Source organism: Hemitrygon akajei, unplaced genomic scaffold, assembly GCF_048418815.1.
Source record: "Hemitrygon akajei unplaced genomic scaffold, sHemAka1.3 Scf000047, whole genome shotgun sequence".
Lineage (NCBI taxonomy): Eukaryota > Metazoa > Chordata > Chondrichthyes > Myliobatiformes > Dasyatidae > Hemitrygon > Hemitrygon akajei.
The window spans coordinates 3,712,099-3,732,040 of record NW_027331933.1 but is presented as its reverse complement, the minus strand read 5'-3'; the positions used below and the strand labels follow the sequence as shown (position 1 = coordinate 3,732,040).

General features: G+C 49.9%; 1 protein-coding gene across 1 annotated transcript in view; it reads left to right on the top strand.

Annotated features, from left to right (window-relative positions):
- Positions 1-5,961, top strand: part of LOC140720815 (NACHT, LRR and PYD domains-containing protein 3-like) — a 32,787-nt gene extending 26,826 nt beyond the window's left edge. The window contains exons 6-10 of the mRNA XM_073035657.1: positions 1,344-1,587; positions 1,921-3,081; positions 4,101-4,182; positions 4,362-4,510; positions 4,849-5,961. Of these exons, the coding sequence (XP_072891758.1) occupies positions 1,344-1,587; positions 1,921-3,081; positions 4,101-4,182; positions 4,362-4,510; positions 4,849-4,936 (1,724 nt within the window). The 3' untranslated portion in view covers positions 4,937-5,961. The remainder of the gene's footprint in view (positions 1-1,343; positions 1,588-1,920; positions 3,082-4,100; positions 4,183-4,361; positions 4,511-4,848) is intronic.
- Positions 5,962-19,942: the final 13,981 nt, after the last annotated feature.

The following is a 19,942-nucleotide window of genomic DNA, read 5'->3' as shown; positions in this document are numbered from 1 at the left end:
GATACTGGGAGATATTGACAGCCAGGAATTTGAAATTGCCCACACTCTCCATTTCAGATCCTTCTGTGAGGATTGTTGTGTTGTGTTCCCTCATCTTACCCTTTCTGAAATCCACAAATTACCTCTAACGATATATTTTCATCAACGCAAGCAGGATTCCCCACTCCGTACAAGCATATGCAATTCTGATAAAGGGTACACATCAGTGAGCAGAAATGAAAGCATCACCCATAAAAACGTCTTGGTCTCCCTAGTTATATATATCTGCCTCAGAATTTTGTGCAGTACTGTCATTTTAAATTTTGAATTCTACAGTTTAGGAGTATAGTTCAAAAACAAAACAAAAAAACCCTGACCTGACAAAGGTCATTTGGCCTAGTACCTTATTGTCTTCCTACACTGAATTTTCTTGGCAATTGCAACACTGTTTCCCTGCACTATTCTGTTCTGCTTTTCCTTGTAGGACCTTATTGCACCAATGTGAAGATATTTTCTATTTGGATCGCATGCATAAAAGTTTTCATTGTACCTTGGTACATGTGACTATAATAAACCAATTTGCCAAGTTATTGTTGTCAATAACACAGAGCTGCTTGGTTGCTTAAGATTGTTATACCCAGGGGTGGTAGCGGGGATGAGCTCCCACGACCCATTAAATGCTCCCAGTGGCATGTGACTCAAATAGCCTCGGACAATCATGTCCAGCTCCTGGCCTTCACGTGTGACTTAGCTATTAAGCTTGGCAGAGGCGTTCTTCCGATAGGAGAAAGGGCAAATGCGAGTTACTGCCACCTGACAAACAGTCGCTTCAGGCAGTTGGGGCTCGTTGGAAAACGTTGATCTCAAGCCTACACTGCCTTGCAACTGTACGCCTCATAGGAAAGACTTTGACCGTGAACCCAGTCGGCAAAGTCTAGAGCTGGAGCTCCTAAAGCAGTCTTAGGTTGTATTCAACGCGGTCTGGCAACTCTTATGACACTTCTGATGCCAAGCTGCATCGGTCTCTGCGGTTCCTTTATTTTCATCGTCTGCTAATGATGCAAACAATGCTTTAAATATAGTCAAATGTTGTTGTAACAGAAGTTCAGTCAAGATTGCAATAGGATATCAGGGGAAAATTCACCTTCACAAGTACCAGAACATGAGGACTGGACATTTTCTGGGACATCCATCGCTGTCAGTTCTGGTGTCTGTGAACAGAGTTTTACTTTATGTCCTAATATCCATGGATTCATTGAATTAATTCATGTAATCTCAAACACTGAATGTTGGAATACAGTTACAAAGTTTTTCGACAGTTGAGCCATTTAACATTGTAACTATGTTTTCTTTTCCCATGAAAGATGTTCAACAGAAACACAAGGAGACTCTGCGGGCACAAACTGAAACACTGAGAGTGAAAACGATCCTGATGAGGGAGAAGGTGAAGGATTTCCAGCTGGTTGATCGATACGCTGAGCTCACGGTCATTTCTACTGTTCGAGATCGGAGACTGGTGGAACATGAGCTGCTGGCAAGAGGCAGAGACCACGAGGAGTGGAGAGAGAAACATCTCCGCAGAGAGCTGGAGAAACTCCGGACGGATCAGTTGTTCCAGAGCTGCTTTTCCCGGAGTAAATCCAAATCTGGGAGTTCGGCAGCAGTGGCTGGAGTTCCGGGGATCGGGAAAACAACAATGGTACAAAAGATTGTTTATGACTGGGCCACGGGGAAAATATACCAACAGTTCCAATTTGTCTTCAGTTTCAAATTCCGGGATTTAAACTCCATTAACTGCAGAATAAACCTGAGGGAACTGATTCTGGATCAGTATCCTTATGTTGGGAAATTCCTGAGAGAGGTCTGGAAGAATCCAGAGAGTTTCCTGTTTATATTCGATGGTTTGGATGAATTCAATGACAAAATTGATTTTTCTGACAGTCGGAGAGACACAGAACCTCAGTACACTTGCACAGATCCGGAATTCAAGTGCAAGGTGTCTGACATTGTGTACAGTTTAATCCAGCACAAGCTGCTCCCAGGGTGTTCAGTGCTGGTGACCACCCGCCCCACTGCGTTACATTTATTGGAAAAGGCAGAGATCAGTGTCCGGGCTGAAATCTTGGGATTTTCTGGTGAGGAACGGAAAGAATATTTCAACAGACATTTTGAAGATCAGACGGTGGCAGCAGCTGTTTTCAAATATGTGAAGGAGAACGAGATCCTGTACACCATGAGCTACAACCCCTCCTACTGCTGGATCCTCGCTCTGGCACTGGGCCCCTTCTTCACACAAAGAGTCAGGGACCCACAGCTAGTTCCCAAGACCATCACCCAACTGTACTCCTACTATATTTACAACATCCTGAAAAACCACGGCCGTGAGATTGAGAGACCCCGTGATGTGTTACTCAGGGTTGGTCAGATGGCCTTCAGAGGGGTGTTTGAGAAGAAGATTGTGTTTACAGATGGAGATTTGATCAACTACAATCTGCAGCCTTCCCAGTTCCTGTCCGGGTTCCTGATGGAGCTTTTGGAGAGAGAGAATTCAGCCCAGAGCGTGGTGTACACTTTCCCACACCTCACCATCCAAGAGTTTGTAGCTGCAGTCGCCCAATTCCTGAATCCACATCCCGGGGATCTCCTGAAATTCCTCACTGAAGCACACAACACAACAGATGGGCGATTTGAAATATTTCTCCGTTTTGTTGCTGGTCTCTCCTCCCCAATGACAGCTCGGGGTCTGGAGGAGTTTCTGGGTCCATTGCCTCATGAAACAACCTGCCGGGTGATTGACTGGGTGAAGGAGGAGGTGAAACGCCAGATTGGAAACACAGGGAGTGAAGCTGGTAAAAGGAGCCTCCTGAACACATTGTACTACCTGTTTGAGTCCCAGAATCGTGGACTGGCTCAGGCCGCATTGGGATCTGTGGAAACCCTTTCATTCAGTGAAATGACACTGACCCCGATTGACTGCGCGGTCCTGTCTCATGTCATCGGACTCTGTGATACAATAAAACACCTCAACCTGACTGGCTGCAACATTCAGTGTGAAGGAATCCAGCGGCTGGGACCCGGGCTGCACAAATGCCAGGATTTGGGGTAACTTGATTTATCTCTCACTCTGAACTGTGAAAATGTTCCATTGTGTTGTTTCAATGTAAAGGGATTTTTTTTTAAACTGTAGTAAATCAGACTACAGTGATTGTTCAGGAATTGTGACAAATGCCCATGGGATCGGTCAGTAATTCCCCAAGGATGGGATGGTTCTGTAGTTCCTTGTGAAGGGATGTTTAGAATCTTCATCAGATCAATGAACATGGCCATTGGTTTAATGGTAGTAAATCACAGGAATGGCCGTGTTTCTCACTGCCTGTGACACGTCCATTGAAAATGATCCTTCTCACTGTTACTGACAGCCAGACCGACACTGACTGCAGCAGGTGGGTCAGGGATTCACACCCCCTTCCCGGTGAGGGACAAGAGACCGTCAGCAGACTGTCCCAGTGAGAAGAATAGAATTACCATTGTGAGATTGTCCTCCCCTGCCATTCCCTGTGTGTGATTATCACCATCAGTTCAGACCCACCCCTCCCTTGCATTCTATTTCTGGATCATCTCATCTTATTGGATTATCTTATCCCATCGATATACTGCTGTGGGACTTCCCATCCCCATTCCCCTGCCTCCTATGGGACCTCTCATCCTTGTCCCCCTTCCTCCTGTGGGATCTCTCTTCCTCATCACCCATCCTCCTGCAGATTCTGTCTCTTCCACCGTCTCTCATTGACATTTCCCCATTTACAAATCTTCCTCTTTTTGGGACTTTCTCCCATCCTTCATCCCTACCCTTCCCGAACATCTCACGTCAGAAAAACCTTTCTAACCATCAGGGAATGAGACAGAGTATGTGGAGTTTACAGGGTCACACCGACAGACTAAATTACTGACATTCGGTGAATCCCCTGGAGCTGGGCAGTGAGGGACATTGACAGTGATGGGAACTCCGATCAGTGATTTCCTGAAGGGTTTAATGTTTCCTGAAATATCCGAGTGAGAGAAATTCCCCCAGACACACGTTTTGAATCACTTTGTTCATCAAATTGTCTGTTTGTGTTTAGCCTTGGGGGGAACCAGCTGGGAGATTCAGGAGTGAAACTGGTGTCTGCGGCTCTGAGGAACCCGGAGTGTAAAATACAGAAACTGTGGTAAGTACCAGACTGTGGGAGATTGTGTTTACAGTCACTGGGTGTCTGACACTGAACATTAATGTGATCAGTAATTGTGTTACTTATAAACACTGGGGATTTGTACCATCTCCTGTCTCTCTGTGTCCTTCACCCTCACTCTCTCTCATCTCCAGGTTGATCAGTGTCTGTCTCACAGATTCTGGTGCCGAGGATCTCGCCTCCGCTCTCAGTACAAACCCATCACTGTCGGAGCTGCACCTGGAATCAAAAACGCTGACAGACCGATCTGTCCCCGCTCTCCGCCGCCTCATACTGACCCTCCCGAGTCTGGAGCAGATCGAGTGAGTGTTTGTGTTAATGTTCAATGTGATAAAATATCTGCGGATCCACGGTTTTCTGGCGATAATTGTCTGTGACAATTCGTTGTTGAAACATTAACCCCAGTTCCCTGTTATTAATAAAAACACAAAATGCTGGCAGAATTCAGCAGGCCAGACAGCACCTATGGGAGGAGGTAGTAACGACGTTTCTTCATCAGGAGCGTTTCCCATAGATGCCATCTGGCCTGCTGAGTTCTGCCAGCATTTTGTGTTTTTATTTATTTCCAGCATCTGCAGATTCGCTCGTGTCCCCTATTATTAATCTGGGCATTTCAGCTTTATTCTTCCATCTATTTCAGGCTGTGCGGGAATTGGTTCAGCTGGACCGGGAAGAAGGAACTGAGATCTCTGCAGGAATCCAGATCCGGACTGACAGTGGCTGTGTGAACATCTCCGTCCGCAGAATGGGGACATTATGGCCGATTCCACGCCCACCCCTTTAACACCCACCCTTACCTTTAATGGCCACAAGCCGGGGCTAATTCCCAACGGTTTTAACAGAACTGGCTCCGGTCTCAAGCTCGGTGACATCGGAAGCGGTCCCGCGGTGACGTATTTCCAGCTATTGCAGGTTCGAGATTCCCCACGTGAGACCCCGGGGAATTGCACAGACAAGAAGAGCCTTGGGCCGGGACTCAGTTTGGGGCACCGGTGTCCCGGGGTGGGATTATCCCGGGAGAGAATCCTTTTGCTCCCTTTGCTGAGGACGGTGCATTCGGCAGTCTGGCCGATATAAGACAAAGGAGCAGGTCGGCCATTCGGCCCATCGGGTCTGCTCTGCATTTCGTCATGAGCTGATCCAATTTCCCCTTTAGTCCCATTCCCCCGCCTTCACACCACAAACTTTGATGCCCTGACTACTCAGATACCTATCAATCTCTGCCTTAAATACACCAAATGACTTGGCCTCCACTGCCGCCCATGGCAATAAATTCCATAGATTTACCACCCTCTGGCTAATTTTTTTTTCGCATCTCTGTTCTCAATGGGCGGCCTGCAATCCTTAAGTCATGTCCTCTCGTACTAGACTTCCCCACCATGGGAAACAACTTTGCCACATTCACTCTGTCCATGCCTTTCAACATTCGAAATGTTTCTATCAGGTCTCCCCTCATTCTTCTAAACTCCAAGGAGTACTCCAAGGAGTAATGAAGTTACATTGACAAATCCCTCGGCAGTGACCCTGGATCTGCAGCGATCTCGAACACGGCCCTGAAGTGTGATTCTATCATCATCGTTTCCCCTTTGCAGAGTGACGGTGAGAAACGGGACTGATTATTCAACCGGTCACTCGTTGTCGCCGGTCAGTTAATTGTGTGTGTCTGTGAGTGAGTCGGGAGCAGCTTATTTATTCCCGCACGTCAGCAGCTCACACATTGTTTAATTTACATTTGTCATGATGAAATCAATAAACCGCTGTAACTTCCTGTCCTGGTGCCGGACTTGAGTTTTATTTGAGGTTTCTGCTGCCCCCCGCACCCTGTGCACTGCAACAGTGGGTCGGAGCTCCTCACACTGACACAGTAGCGTCTCAGCTCCAGGCTGAGGGAGGTCGGACTGGCTGAGTCTGGGTGCCCAGGATCTCGTCTCCACCCAACCCCCTTCCTGGCTAACTGACCCCCTCCTGCCCCCCGCAGATGGATGAAATAGACATGATTCCACCGTAATCCAGTGTACGAGAGGATTGGGGGATGGAATACCAGCGTTAAACGCGGAGTGAAGCTCCCTCCACACTGCCCCATCACACACTCCCAGCGTCAGACACAGAGTGAATCTCCCTCCACACCGTCCCGTCACACACTCCCGGGGTCAGACACAGAGTGAATCTCCACCCGCACCGTCCAATCAAACACTCCCGGGGTCAGACACAGAGTGAATCTCCCTCCACACCGTCCCATCACACACACACTCCCGGGGTCAGACACAGAGTGAATCTCCCTCCACACCGTCCCATCACACACTCCCGGGGTCAGACACAGAGTGAATCTCCCTCCACACCGTCCCATCACACACTCCCAGGGTCAGACACAGAGTGAATCACCCTCCACACTGTCCAAACACACACTCCCATGGTCAGACACCGAGTGAAGCTCCCACCTCACTTTCCCAACACACACACCCGGGGTCAGACACAGAGTGAATCACCCTCCACACTGTCCAAACACACACTCTGGTGGAAGCTCCCTTCACCTTGACAAATCTTATCCTCTCGTATGCAGCCACAGGGAAACTGTCTCTGTGGCGTGAGATGTATCAGCCGAGTTCAGGTTGGAATTGTAGCACAGAGACATCCCCCATCGCACACACGAGTTGAACCTATGTCGGGGAGGTCAGAGAGATGGGGAGTGATACAGGGTGCATGAAGCTGCAGAAGGTGGGAGCGGGCAAAAACGGGCAGGGGAATACAGGAGGATATGAAAACGCTAGCTGTTGACAATCTCATTTGACTTCTACGGTGGAGAAGTAACACAGGATGAAATCGAAGATGAGGATAATTTTGTAAAAACTAAACCCCACCCCTGCTGTCCTCTCTCGCCATCTGCACTCCAAACTGGATGTCGTCCCTTCCCTTACACTCACACAGGCTTCGCTCTCAATCAATGGCCACCATTTCCCAGTCATTCCCACCATTCGCACTCCCAATAGACCCCACCACTTTCCATTCACTCCATCCATCGGCATTCCTAACGGGACGCACCCCTACCCATTCACTCCCACTGTTTGCCTGCCAATGAGGAACCACATCTTACGATTCACTCCCACTATCTGCACTCCCAATAGACCCCACCCTTCCCATAAACTCACATCGTACGCACTCCGAATAGACCACAGCCCTTCCCATTCACTCCCATCATCCACACTCCCAATAGACTCCACATCTTCTCATTCACTCCCACCTTCCACACTCCCAATAATCCCCACCAATTCCCATTCATTCCCACCGTCTGCACTCCCAATAGACCCCACCCCTTCCCATTCATTCTCATCGCCCTTCCCAATGGACCCCACCCCTTCCCATTCACTCCCAATGAGTCCCAGCCCTTCCCATTCACTCCCACCATCTGCCTACCAATGGGAGCCGTTACAGTTCATTTCCAACGTAAAGGGATCTTGGAAATTGGCGGGGACACCTAAATTCTGAATTTGACACAACTCGGAGCAGCGTTTACGGAATACGACGAGAACGCCGATGGGTTACAAGGGAAGTCCAGGGTCCAGGATGTTGACAAATTTGTAAGGCGGAGACGGTGGATACGATTGGACTGAAGGACCTTCTGCGCGCCTTCCTGAAGATGGTAGGGGTGGCGGGGGGGGTGTTTCTGTTTCCCCACGCCGGGAGATTTATTGCGCCTGTTCCCGGTGTCCACGTAGCACACAGGAGGTTATACAGGGAACGGTTCCCAGTTTCCATATCCCAAACTGGGAATTTTGCCAGGCACGGTTCCCGATCTCTGTCTCCACACCGAGAGTTTTACCGCGCACGGTGTCGGGTCTCTGTATCGACACCGGGAATATTACCGCACACGTTTCCTGGCGTCTGTATCCTCCTCTCTCCACGACACTCGGAGTGATGACGCACAGGATCCGGAGATGAGGATGTCGGATCGGTCTCTATTGTTTACGATATATTTATTATTTGTGATAAACAGTCTGCGCAATCGAGTGGAGGGTGGTCGAGAGTGTCTGTCCTGCGAGGGGCCCCTGATTGAAAATGGTGAATAGGGAGGGAACGACAGAAGGATTTAGAATGGTTACTAGGGAGGGAGTGAAAGGTTGACTGAAAATGGTCTCCGGGAAGAAAGTGATGGGCTGAGTGACAATGGGCGCCAGGGAGGGGGCGATAGGCGGAATTAAGATGGCCGTGGTCACCTTGTTTCTCATGGCCGGCAGGGAGGGAGTGATACACTGACAAGAGAGTGGGAGTGACAGGCGGACTTAAAATGACCGACAGGGTGGGGATGACTCACTGATTGAAAATTATCACCGGTGCTGTTAGAGGGGAGGGGAGGTAGTTATGTGCTGATTAAAATATGATTCTGGATTAAAGCCAGAATATAAAGTTATCACCAGGGAGAGAGTGCCGCGCCGACATAACATTGTCACCAGGTAAGGGGTGACACGATCATTGAAAATGGTCTCAGGGAGAAAGGGATGCACTGAACGAAAATGGACGCCAGGACGGGAGTAACACACTGACAAACCAAAGGAAGTGGCGGCCCGACCTGAAATAGTCCCCGATTCCTTTGTTACAATGGCCAACAGGGAGAGAGAAACGCACCGAATGGCCCAAATGGAGACAGTGGCACGTTGAGAATAGAGAGGGGGTAATGGGTCGATGTAAAATGATCTAATGGGAGAGAGTGATGTTCTGACATAAAATGGCCGTTGTTTCGCTTAAACTGTCTGACGGGACAGTTTATGGTTAGTGATACCCTGTTTAAGGTGAGCACCGGGAAAGAAGGGACCAAGGAGGGAGCGATGTGGTGACTGAAGGAGACCCCGTTCGGCCGGGTTGAAACGGGACCAAGGAGGGAGAGATGTGGTGACTGAAGGAGACCCCGTTCGGCCGGGTTGAAACGGGACAAGGAGGGAGCGATGTGGTGACTGAAGGAAACCCCGTTCGGCCGGGTTGAAACGGGACCAAGGAGGGAGAGATGTGGTGACTGAAGGAGACCCCGTTCGGCCGGGTTGAAACGGGACCAAGGAGGGAGCGACGCCTCGGTTAAAGTGAGCGGCAGAGAAGGAGTGAAGGACACGTTGACTTCAAATGGCCGACGCTTCACTTGAAATGGCCGCCGTGGAGGGAGTGACGGCTTTGGTAGAAGTGAGCACAAGAGAGGGAGGGACGCGCTGATTTAAAATGGGCGAATCCTTGGTTAATGTGGCCGCCAGGGATGGAGTGAGACACTGACTTACAATGGCCACTGTCACAATCAGAATCTATGGTGAAGGAACATACGGTGTCCATGGATAGAATCCCGGGATCGAGTGTGTTATTGATTGTAATAACAGTATTTTAATTTGTGTTTTATATCGTCTTGGGCGTTGTATAAGTGTTTAAAATCCAATAATTTTGTAATTGAATAAACTAATGTATATATCTCAGATATTCACACATACACATATACATGTGGGTTTTGGGGAGGAGGGGTGAGGGGTTTGGGAGGAAGAGGAGTGATGGGACGAGGAGTAGACTGATGAGACGGTGAGCGTGGCGAAGTCACTGACTCAATAGGGGACGGAAAGACGAGGGGCGGAAGTTCCTGTCACAAACTGGTGGCCGAAATGGAAAAGATAAAGCCGAGGTAAGGAGGAGTGAAACGACAGGAAGGGAGCGGGACTGATGGGACAGGGAGGGAGAGGAAGTGACGGTACGGGAAGGGAGGGGAAGTGATGTGACGGGAGGGAGTGGTCTGATTGGACAGGATGGGGGGTGTGGGGGAGTGACTTTTTCAATAGTGGGGGATGAATGGGTGGTGACATTTCCTTCGCAAATAAGACGAGCTACCAAAAAGTTGGGCTACTTAAAACTTTCTCCAAAAGTTGGGAGAAAGAGGGAGCGGGGGTCGGGGACGCGGTCACGGCTGATGGGTCGGGGAGTTCATTGTCTCAACAAGGGAGAGGGGAGTGACTCACTCAACGGACGGGGGAGAAGGGATTGGGTGGGGGAGCGAAATTTCCCATCAGAAAATGTTCACCAAATTGTGGTGGATGGCGGGAGAAAGGGCAAGGGGCCAGAGAGGGGAGGGTGTCAGGAGTGACGCGGTGAGTACGGGAGTGACTCACTGGGTAACAGAGAGAGAGAGAGGGCGATGAGAAGAGGCGAAGATTGACATCGCAAAATGGCAGTACCAACCAGGAAACGATGCAGAGCATCGAGGTGGCGGGGAGAGGAGAGCGAGGAGAGGGAGGGAAGGGGTTTGCGAGTGAATGGATGGGAAGGAAGGTGACAAGATGTTGAATGTGAGGGAGTGACACACTTCGTGGTGGAGGAAGTGGGAAGGAGGGTCTGACACTGTCACAAAATGGCTGTCGGCAGAAGGTTAAATGGAGAGATGTGAGATCGGGCACCAAGGGGAAGGAGAGGAGGTTTGAGGAGTTGAGATTGAATAAACAGGGAGGGAAGTGAGCGGAAGGTGAGGAAAAGGGTGTGCCCCATTCTACAATGGTGGGAGAGCGGTTGTCAATGGTAACCGTCACAAAATGGCCGCCAGCCAGGGTGAGATGGGCGGTGATAGAGGGGAGAGCGAGGGGACAGAGAGCGGAGTGTTTCCGGAGTGACGGGAGCCGAGGGTGGGAGAGTGCGGCTCGTAACAAGGGAGCAAGAACTGTGGGGGTTCCCACGGGGGAGGAATGTGACTACGGGAAGAGGCTAGCACCGTTACCCTCCCCTCCCCTCCTCAATCTCGAAAGTCCTGCTTTGACTTTTCTTTCGGGCTGAGCCTCAGATCGCTCGGCCCGAATCCTTCAGGCTATCCGGTGGAGTAGGGGGACGTGTCTTCACTGGGGCCCATCAAAGGCAGGAGTGGGCGCCGGCTTGCCGGAGAAGATGGAGGCAAGTCTGGCGGTGCGGGCTGGTTGGCGTGGATCACCACGATTTTATGCAGGGTGGGGGAGAGGGAGGGGTCAGATTGAGTAGGGGAGGGGATAAAGAGAAGGTGAGAGGAGATGAGACCCTCTACCCACTCCCTCAGTCTCTCTCTCCCTCAGTCCCCTCTCTCCATCTCTTCCCCCACCTTTCTCTTACCATATTATCCTCCTCTCCCCACCCTATCCTCTCTCCACTCCTCTCCCCACCCTATCGTCCTCTCTCCACCTTCCCCACCCTATCCTCCTCTCTCCACTCCTCTGCCCACCCTATCCTCCTCTCCCCACCCCTCTTCCCACCCTATCGTCCTCTCACCACCTTCCCCACCCTATCCTCCTCTCTCTACCCCTCTCCCCACCCTATCCTCCTGTCCCCAACTCTCTCCCCACCCTATCCTCCTCTCAAAACTCCTCTGCCGGCCCTATCCTCTTCTCTCCACCCTCACCCCACCCTATCCTCCTCTCTCCACCCCTCTCCCCAACCTATCATCCTCCCTCCACCCCTCTCCCAACCCTATGCTCCTCTCTCCACTCCTCTGCCCACCCAATCCTCTTCCCTCCACCCCTCACCCCACCCTATCCTCCTCTCTCCACCCCTCTCCCCATCCTATCCTCCTCTCTCCACCCCTCCCCACCCTATCCTCCTCTCCCCACCTCCCTCCCCACCCTATCCTCCTCTCTCTACCCCTCTCCCCACCCTATCCTCCTCTCTTCACCCCTCTCCCCACCCTATCCTCCTCTCCCCACCTCTCTCCCCACCCTATCCTCCTCTCTCCACCACACTTCCCACCCTATCCTCCTCTCCCCATCACTCTCCCCACCCTATCCGCCACTCTCCACCCCTCTCCCCACCCTATCCTCCACTATCCACCCTCTCCGCAGCCTATCCACAACTCTCCCCACCCTATCCTCTTCTCTCCACCCCTCCTCACCCTATCTTCCACTCTCCACCCCTCTCCCCACCCTATCCTCCTCTCTCCACCATCCCCACACTATCGTCCTCTCTCCACCCCTCTCCCCACCCTATCCTCCTCTATCCACCTCTCTCCACACCCTATCCCTTCTCTCCACCCCTCGCCCCGCCCTATCCTTCTTCTCTCCACCTTCCCCACCCTATCCTCCTCTGCTCACCTCCCTCCCCACCCTATCCACCTCTGTCCACCCCTCTCCCCAGCCTATCCACTTATCCCCACCCCTCTCCCCACCCTATCCTCCTCTCTCCACCACACTTCCCACCCTATCCTCCTCTCCCCGTCACTCTCCCGACCTTATCCTCCACCCCTCTCCCCACCCTATCCTCCACCATCCCCACCCTATCCTCCTCTATCCACCCCTCTCCGCACCCTATCCTCCACCCTCCACCCCTCTCCCCACCCTATCCTCCACCCTCCACCCCTCTCCCCACCCTATCCTCCTCTCTCCACCTTTCTCCCTATCCTATCCTCCTCTCTCCACCCCTCTCCCCACCCTATCCTCCTCTCTCCACCTTTCTCCCTACCCTATCCTCGTCTCTCCACCCCTCTCCCCACCCTATCCTCCTCTCTCCACCTTTCTCCCTATCCTATCCTCCTCTCTCCACCCCTCTCCCCACCCTATCCTCCTCTCCCCACCACTACCCCCACCCTATCTTCCTCTCCCTACCCCTCTCGGCACCCTATCCACCTCTCCTCAGCCCTCTCCACACCCTTTTATTCCTTTTCTGCCCCACCTCTCTGAACTGTCTAGTCCATCAGCAATAACAGGAACGATTCTCTAATTCCCTATAAAGTATGAAATTATAAGTAGTATCTCAGATAAATTCAAGATTGGAAAAGACAGTGATGTGCGAGTTTGCATTTGAACAATGGTTATCAGACGAAAAATACAGATATTGGCAATAAATTATTCTCTTTTAGGGTAGCAGGCAATCACATGTGCGGTACCGCACAGAATGGAACCCGTCTGTCATGATATAGACTGTATCGATTATATTGATTAGGTCGGGACCGGGCGTTTTATTCTTTTCTGGCGTCCCCGGCGATGTGAACTTAGGCGATGTGGGGAATTATGAGGACAGAATATATTTTTTCTCCTGGTATTCCCGGTGATGTGAAATTGGGCGATGTGGAGAATTACATGAACGTTTTTTTTCCCCCCCTAACGTTCCGGGCGGGATGAAATTGGGCTATTTGCAGAATTATGAGGATGCCAGTATGATTTAGTGCCATTTAGTGAATCTCGATGTGTGCGGAAATCCATGGCAATTACAAAAAAATAACGTGGGTAATTGTAATGTATGAGGAAAATTAAAAGCGAAGTGCTACCAAAATAGCGATCTGCATAATATAGTGGAAATGTTTCGTGAGCTGATTCTCGGGTCACCTGGAACACTCTTGACTTGTAAATAGTGCAACCAGTTCAATTCAGAGATGGTCAGTTGATATTCGCAGCAAGTAACTTTTATCCCACTGTCAGAGTCATGTTTTCCTACTCCAAATTCGTCTCGACATTATGAGGCAAAAATTGCTGTATCGCGTGCAGCCTATGCTCCTTGCTTAAGAAATACTGACTCGCAATAGAGGAATGTTCACCATCTTGGCTTCTGACGTGGCTGTACTGTGACGGGGATTGGATCACGTGGACTGGACGCTCCGTCGCGAAGCTGCTTCATTCAAACAATGACCTGTGCATTCATTCACACTGAACAAGATGAATGATTTGCAAATATTGCAGATAATCTCTATCTGAGTTTACATGGACGGCACAATATCGTGGGCCGAAGGGCCTGTAATGCGCTGTAGATTTCTATGATTCTATGATTGACTGTCTGGGAGCAGGGAGTATGTATCCTGCACCGTGTGGTCGAAGCCGAGAAGGCAAAATTTCAGAAGAATGAATACCCTGTTCACGGCGGATATCAGACCAAATTCTTTAACGCTTGTGATTGGTGAATCACAGGAATCCGATAGCAGTGAATCTGACGTTTACAGTAACTCAACCTTACCCTTGATGGGTAGTGGAGGGCGATTAATTTGGGGGTGCCTGATTGCGAATCATATATTTTATGTCATTCCGTTCTCTTTCTCCAGTGAATTTAGTGGTGATTGTGATTCTGTCCCGGGGAAAGTGCGGCCTCTCCTTCTGCACCACTCGGTACCTGGTGGCCATGGCAGCGGTGGATCTACTGGTCATTATCACTGAGGCCGTTTTGTATCAACTCAATTATCATTATTTTCCCGTTTGCTTCCTGAACGTCCCCTCTGTGGGCACTGTTCTCCGTGTCCTGTCCCGCATTGCCGTGAACTGTTCCGCCTGGTTCACTGTCACTTTCACCTTCGATCGGTTTGTTGCCATTTGCTGTCAGAAACCGAAAACAAAGTACTGCACGGGGAGAACGGCGGCCGTGGTTCTAGCGACATCTAGCGGTCTGTTCTGTCTGAAAAACGGCCCACTCTACTTCACTTACAGAGAGATCATTAACAATGTACCATGATTCTGTTATCCGAAGCCAAGTTACTTCACTGAACCGGCGTGGGTGGCGTGTGACTGGTTTGACATCGTTTTAACTCCGTTCCTCCCATTCGGCGTAATAATGCTGCTCAACGCTCTGACAGTCAGGCACATTTTAGTGGCCAGTCGGGTCCATAGGGGACTGAGGGGTCAGAGCAAGGGGGACAACAGCAGTGACCCGGAGATGGAGAGCCGGAAGAGGTCTGTGGTTTCGCTCTACACCCTCTCCGGCAGTTTCATCCTCCCGTGGCTGACGAATGTTGCAGAATTTATCTACTACCGGGATAGGAATAGAGGGGAATGACTCGGAAATTATTTCCGCCTGTGCTGGGTATTTGCTAAGGAATTTCAGCTGTTACTCGAACACATTCATTTACGCCGCCACTGTCCAGATTCCGAGAGCAGGTGAAAGGCGCGGTGAAATATCCGTTCATTTCAGTACTCCGGTTCATAAACAGAGCAACCCACTAACGAAGCGCAAACCTGCTCACAGTCAGGCCCGCGGTTCCCGACTTCTACCCTCTCTTCCCTAAGGCCAGTAAGTCTTGGTCAAGCGAAATGGAGAAAAACAAAGGACGCTCCCATGAACGACTCCCGGCCGATCCGAACACGGCCCCAGTGAATAAGGACACGGGGAGGAAAATTGCAAAATACAAGAACACAGAACAATTATTCTGCGACACGTTAATTCCTCCGGGTACGTCCGCCTATAAGGTTTGGTTGGAAATAGGGGACAACAAGGACTCTGCTGCCTTTTCTAGTGATTTACGTGTTGGATCAGCCCCATGGAGTCTTCTTCGGTTTGGTAAAAATCGGATATCGGAAAGGAGAATCTGAGAACGGACGTGGGGATCCTAACTGGTAACTGACTTGCATGTTTTACTGAATGGGGAGAGGTGGAACAGCGGCAACAGCGCCCTAAGGTAAAGGCCAAGAAATGGGGGAATAATAGTTCAATGGCAGATTCTAGCGTCAGTCCGAAGCCCCATTGGGAGGTTTGTAGCCTCAGCCGGCGCCTCCGCCGCCCTAGGACGCCCCATGAATGATATCGAGATTATAGAAATGGCAGCGGGGTTGCAACAATAAAGACCCCGGAACGGGCAGCCAGCCCAGGGTGTGACCGCAGCAGATGTTCGCTCGCCTGGTCCGAACCCTGCCCCTTTGCCCGATTCTCCCGGAGCCCGCGGGCGGGAACGGACGCTCTGTTCACGGAGGGTCGAGTTTCCACCAGACGGGGGAGAGGGGCCCTTCAAATCCCCCGGATAATAGTGGACGATATCCCTATTTAAAAAACCAGGACCCCGGCTGACGTACGCAGTCCGATCAGCGACGCCCCGGATCCACTAAGAAAACCTGTAGCTTTTCATAATTACGAAATGGGTTGTTTAAGATCACGGGAGAAAGGGGGCAGTTCACACAGAAAGGGGAGTGGAAGGCGGGAGTTCGGCCAAGGTCCCGGGACGGGAGGCAGGACGGATGTCGGAAATGTGGGCGAAAGCGGCATTAGGTCAGAGAGAGCCGAGGCGGAGCGGAGAGAAGGGTTAGGAGAGGGCAATTGGAAAGAATCACCCACGAAGCCCCGGGAAGTGAGACGTTTCACTCTGCATAACCCCTTCAGGTCCCAGTAGGGAGGCCACGAGGGGAAGACGACACAACCGGCTCTGATCGGGCTGCATGAGAAGACGCAGGAGGATCCATTCCCGGATGTAGAAATAGCTGAGAAACGAGTCCGTGTCCTGGTCGATTCCGGCGCCACGATACCGTCCGTAAGCCCCTCTGTGGCACTGCCTGAGAGTACTATGAGTATAGAGACCGTGGGGATAACCGGACTCCCCATGACCGACCCATTTTCCCAGCCCGTAGAGATTAGTGTAGAAGGTAGAGGGATTGAAGAAACATTAGTCATAGCCAATAACTCACCCGTTAATCTACTCGGACGCAAGGCTTTGTGCAAACTAAAGTCGTAATTCACTGCCCTCCCCTGGGATAGTACCTTCTTCCCTTGAATACCCTCCAACCCTGACCCGCTCTGTCATGATCGAAAGGGGCGTGGCAGTGACGAGAGCGCGAATAAAACGTCGGATGAGAGTGATAATTGGTAGAACGTGGAGATGGTGGGATGCATGAGACAAATGGTGCTGAGTTTCTCTGGGCTTCTAAACGAGTTTAACTCTCCCGGCTGTCGCGGTCGCTGCTGACGACAGTTCTGTAGTGTCTCGGTGAGAATACAGCGATCGCCTGTGAGAATAGACTAGATATTTAGTTGTCTAACTGAGCTGAGCGGATATGTCTTTCTTTATTAAACTTTTTAGTGATTTGAAAAGAACAAGTATACAAACAAGAGAATTATCTCAAATATACATGTCAAAAACAATACAAACAGAAAGTGAAATAAACATTATCAAAATCATACAAATATATGTAAATATATGTGAATACGTGTAATCATAATATGTAGTATATAGTAAAAACAGAAACAGCTAATTCTGCTCTTATCAGTTAATAAAGAGAGAAAAAAAATAATTTAAAAAAAACAAAAAAAAAACCATTACACTATATGAAAAAGGGGTGGGGTGGAAATGGGCTGTGCAGTTTGTTCTGAGGAGACAACCAAAAAAAGAGGAAAGACTTTCTGATCAAATCTAAAACTTGGAAAATAAATAATTGGAAGAGTAATAAAAGAAATCAAATGAAAATGTCGTGAGTGGATATTTCGCTGCGCTGATGAACTGCTCTCTGAACTTGGACTGAGTCACGCCATAAATAAACGTGTTGGTGCAGCAACTTAATATCATCAGCATGTATCCGGAATGTTGAAGTATGTATTCCGAATCGTTGTAATTATTTGGATCCAGTCCGGCAATGGTGTAATAAAGGAATTCGGCAATATACACCGACCACAGGATGATGAAGCTTCCGGAGATGGAGAGAAGTAAGATCACAGACCTCCTCCTGCTCTCCATCTCCGGGTCACTGCGGTTCTCCGCCTTGCTCTGACCCCTCAGCCCCTTACGAACGCGACTGGTCACTAAAATGTGTCTGACTGTCAGAGCGTTGAACAGTAATATTAACACGAACGGGAGTAATGGCACCAGAACGGTAGAAAGCCAGTCATATCCCACCCACTCGGGATCCGTATAGTAGCCCGGCTTTGTAATACAGTCCCAGGGTATATTGTCAATCACTGTCACAGGTTGGTATATAAAGAGGAAGGGCACATTTATAAAACAGAACAGAACTCCAGTTGTTGTCAGAACCACAGCCGCAGTTTTCCCGGTGCAATACTTCGCTTTCCGCTTCTGGCAACAGATGGCGACAAACCGATCAAATGTAAACATGACGGTGAACCAGACAGAACAGTCTGTGACTGCCTGTCCCAGAGCATAAATCACACTGCATACGGGGGTGATGTCCAGGAAAGTCCCGGGGAAGTAATAATAACTGATCCGCCACAATATGACCCGAAATATGATGGTTAATAGATCCGCCGTTGCCATGGCCACCAGGTAGCGAGTGGTGCAGGTGGAGAGGCCGCACTTTCCCCGGGACAGGATCACAATCGCCACTAAGTTCACTGGGGGAACAGAGAAAAAAAAGTGAATTACTGTCTCGCCACTCCGTGAGTCTCCAGAGAGAGATAAGCTGGAAATTCAGAACAATCAAACTTTGCTGACAACAATTTCAGTCAGTTAAAAACGTGTAAACCTGCAGTCGCAGCCAATCACACGTGAGCGTGGGGTGAACGTGTACGGTACTCGGTACTGGCAGAGGACTAGTGTTGGGGAAGGAGGCATTGTCAACAGGTCGTAGACGGCGATTTGGGGAAATCATTCTAAATTTTCAGCCATTAGGTTTTCTGCTGATGGTCAAGTCCTGGAAACCAGATATATTGACTGCCGCGTTTCCCTCACCCAGGTTCTGTCACTCTCTCCATACATCGACTGCCTGCTCCCTCCGCCTCTGAACAACGTTCTCAGCAGATTAATTTTCATCCTTCTCTCCTCGACTTCCTGTTCGTCACCCGCACAGAGGAGACCCGCTTAGCTCGCCATTTTTAAATTCTGCAACTACTCCTCGCCGGGCTTTATTTTACAATGTGTCAAACCATCCGACCAGAAAGTTTGATCTTCGCATTGAAAGATTCTGTCTGGTTCGACGAACTTTTCATCTACTTCGTACGTTCGTGCTGAAATCATCAAAGATAATATAAGTCCGCTTGAACTTACGGATTTGCCTCTTTCGGATTTGCTCCAAATTACTGCGGGACGATTCTAAATGCTTCGATATTGGAACAAACCCTGCTAGATTAATTCGCACGCAGACGCTTATTGGAATCTCCGAAACTCCCGATGGCTCGGGGTCCAACACACAACTAATGACGAACGATCTCCCTTGAATCACAGCGGCGCATCGCCTTCCGCTTTCCCTTCAACGTTGCAACATTTATCTTAAAACATGACGCATCACCTTTCAATCTGAATTTAAAGCTTGTTGCACTATAGATACGGAACAACTCCAAGTAGCTCCTAAAGGCGCCGAGCGCATTGGAGTTAGTTTGTTTTTTATATAGCGGCTTTGCAATGATAATTGAAAACTGCTTGCTACGAAGCCACACAATGAATCCGTCTCACCGATCAGCTGCTCTACATCTGCTTCAACTGCCGGCTTAATTTCCGCCGAGATCACGTAATAACTGTAAAGGGGACATCGAACGAACTGAGAATTTTCTCACAATGTCGGCGCCGCAGTAACTGATACATCGGCATCACAAACCTATCGGTAACGAACGGGAGTAATGGCAGTAGAATGGTAGAAAGCCAGTCATATCCCACGCACCCGGGATCCGTATAATAGCCTGGCTTTGTAATACAGTCCCAGGGTATATTGTCAATCACTTTCACTGGGTGATATATAAAGAAGTGGGGCACATTTTCAAAACAGAGCAGAATGCCGGTTGTTGTCAGAACCGCAGCCCCAATTCTCCCGGTGCAATACTTTGCTTTCCGTTTCTGGCAACATATGGCGACAAACCAATCAAATGTAAAAGCGACGGTGAACCAGACAGAACAGTCGGAGGCCACCTCTCCCAGGACAAAGATCACACTGCATACCAGGGTGATGTCAAGGAAAGTCCCGGGGAAGGAATAATAACTGACCAGCCAGAATATAACATTCAAGATGATGGTTTGTAGATCCGCCGTTGCCATGGCCACCAGGTAGCGTGTGGTGCAGGTGGAGAGGCCGCACTTGCCCCGGGATAGGATCACAATAGCCACTAAGTTCACTGGGAAACAGCAAAAAGAATGATAATTACTC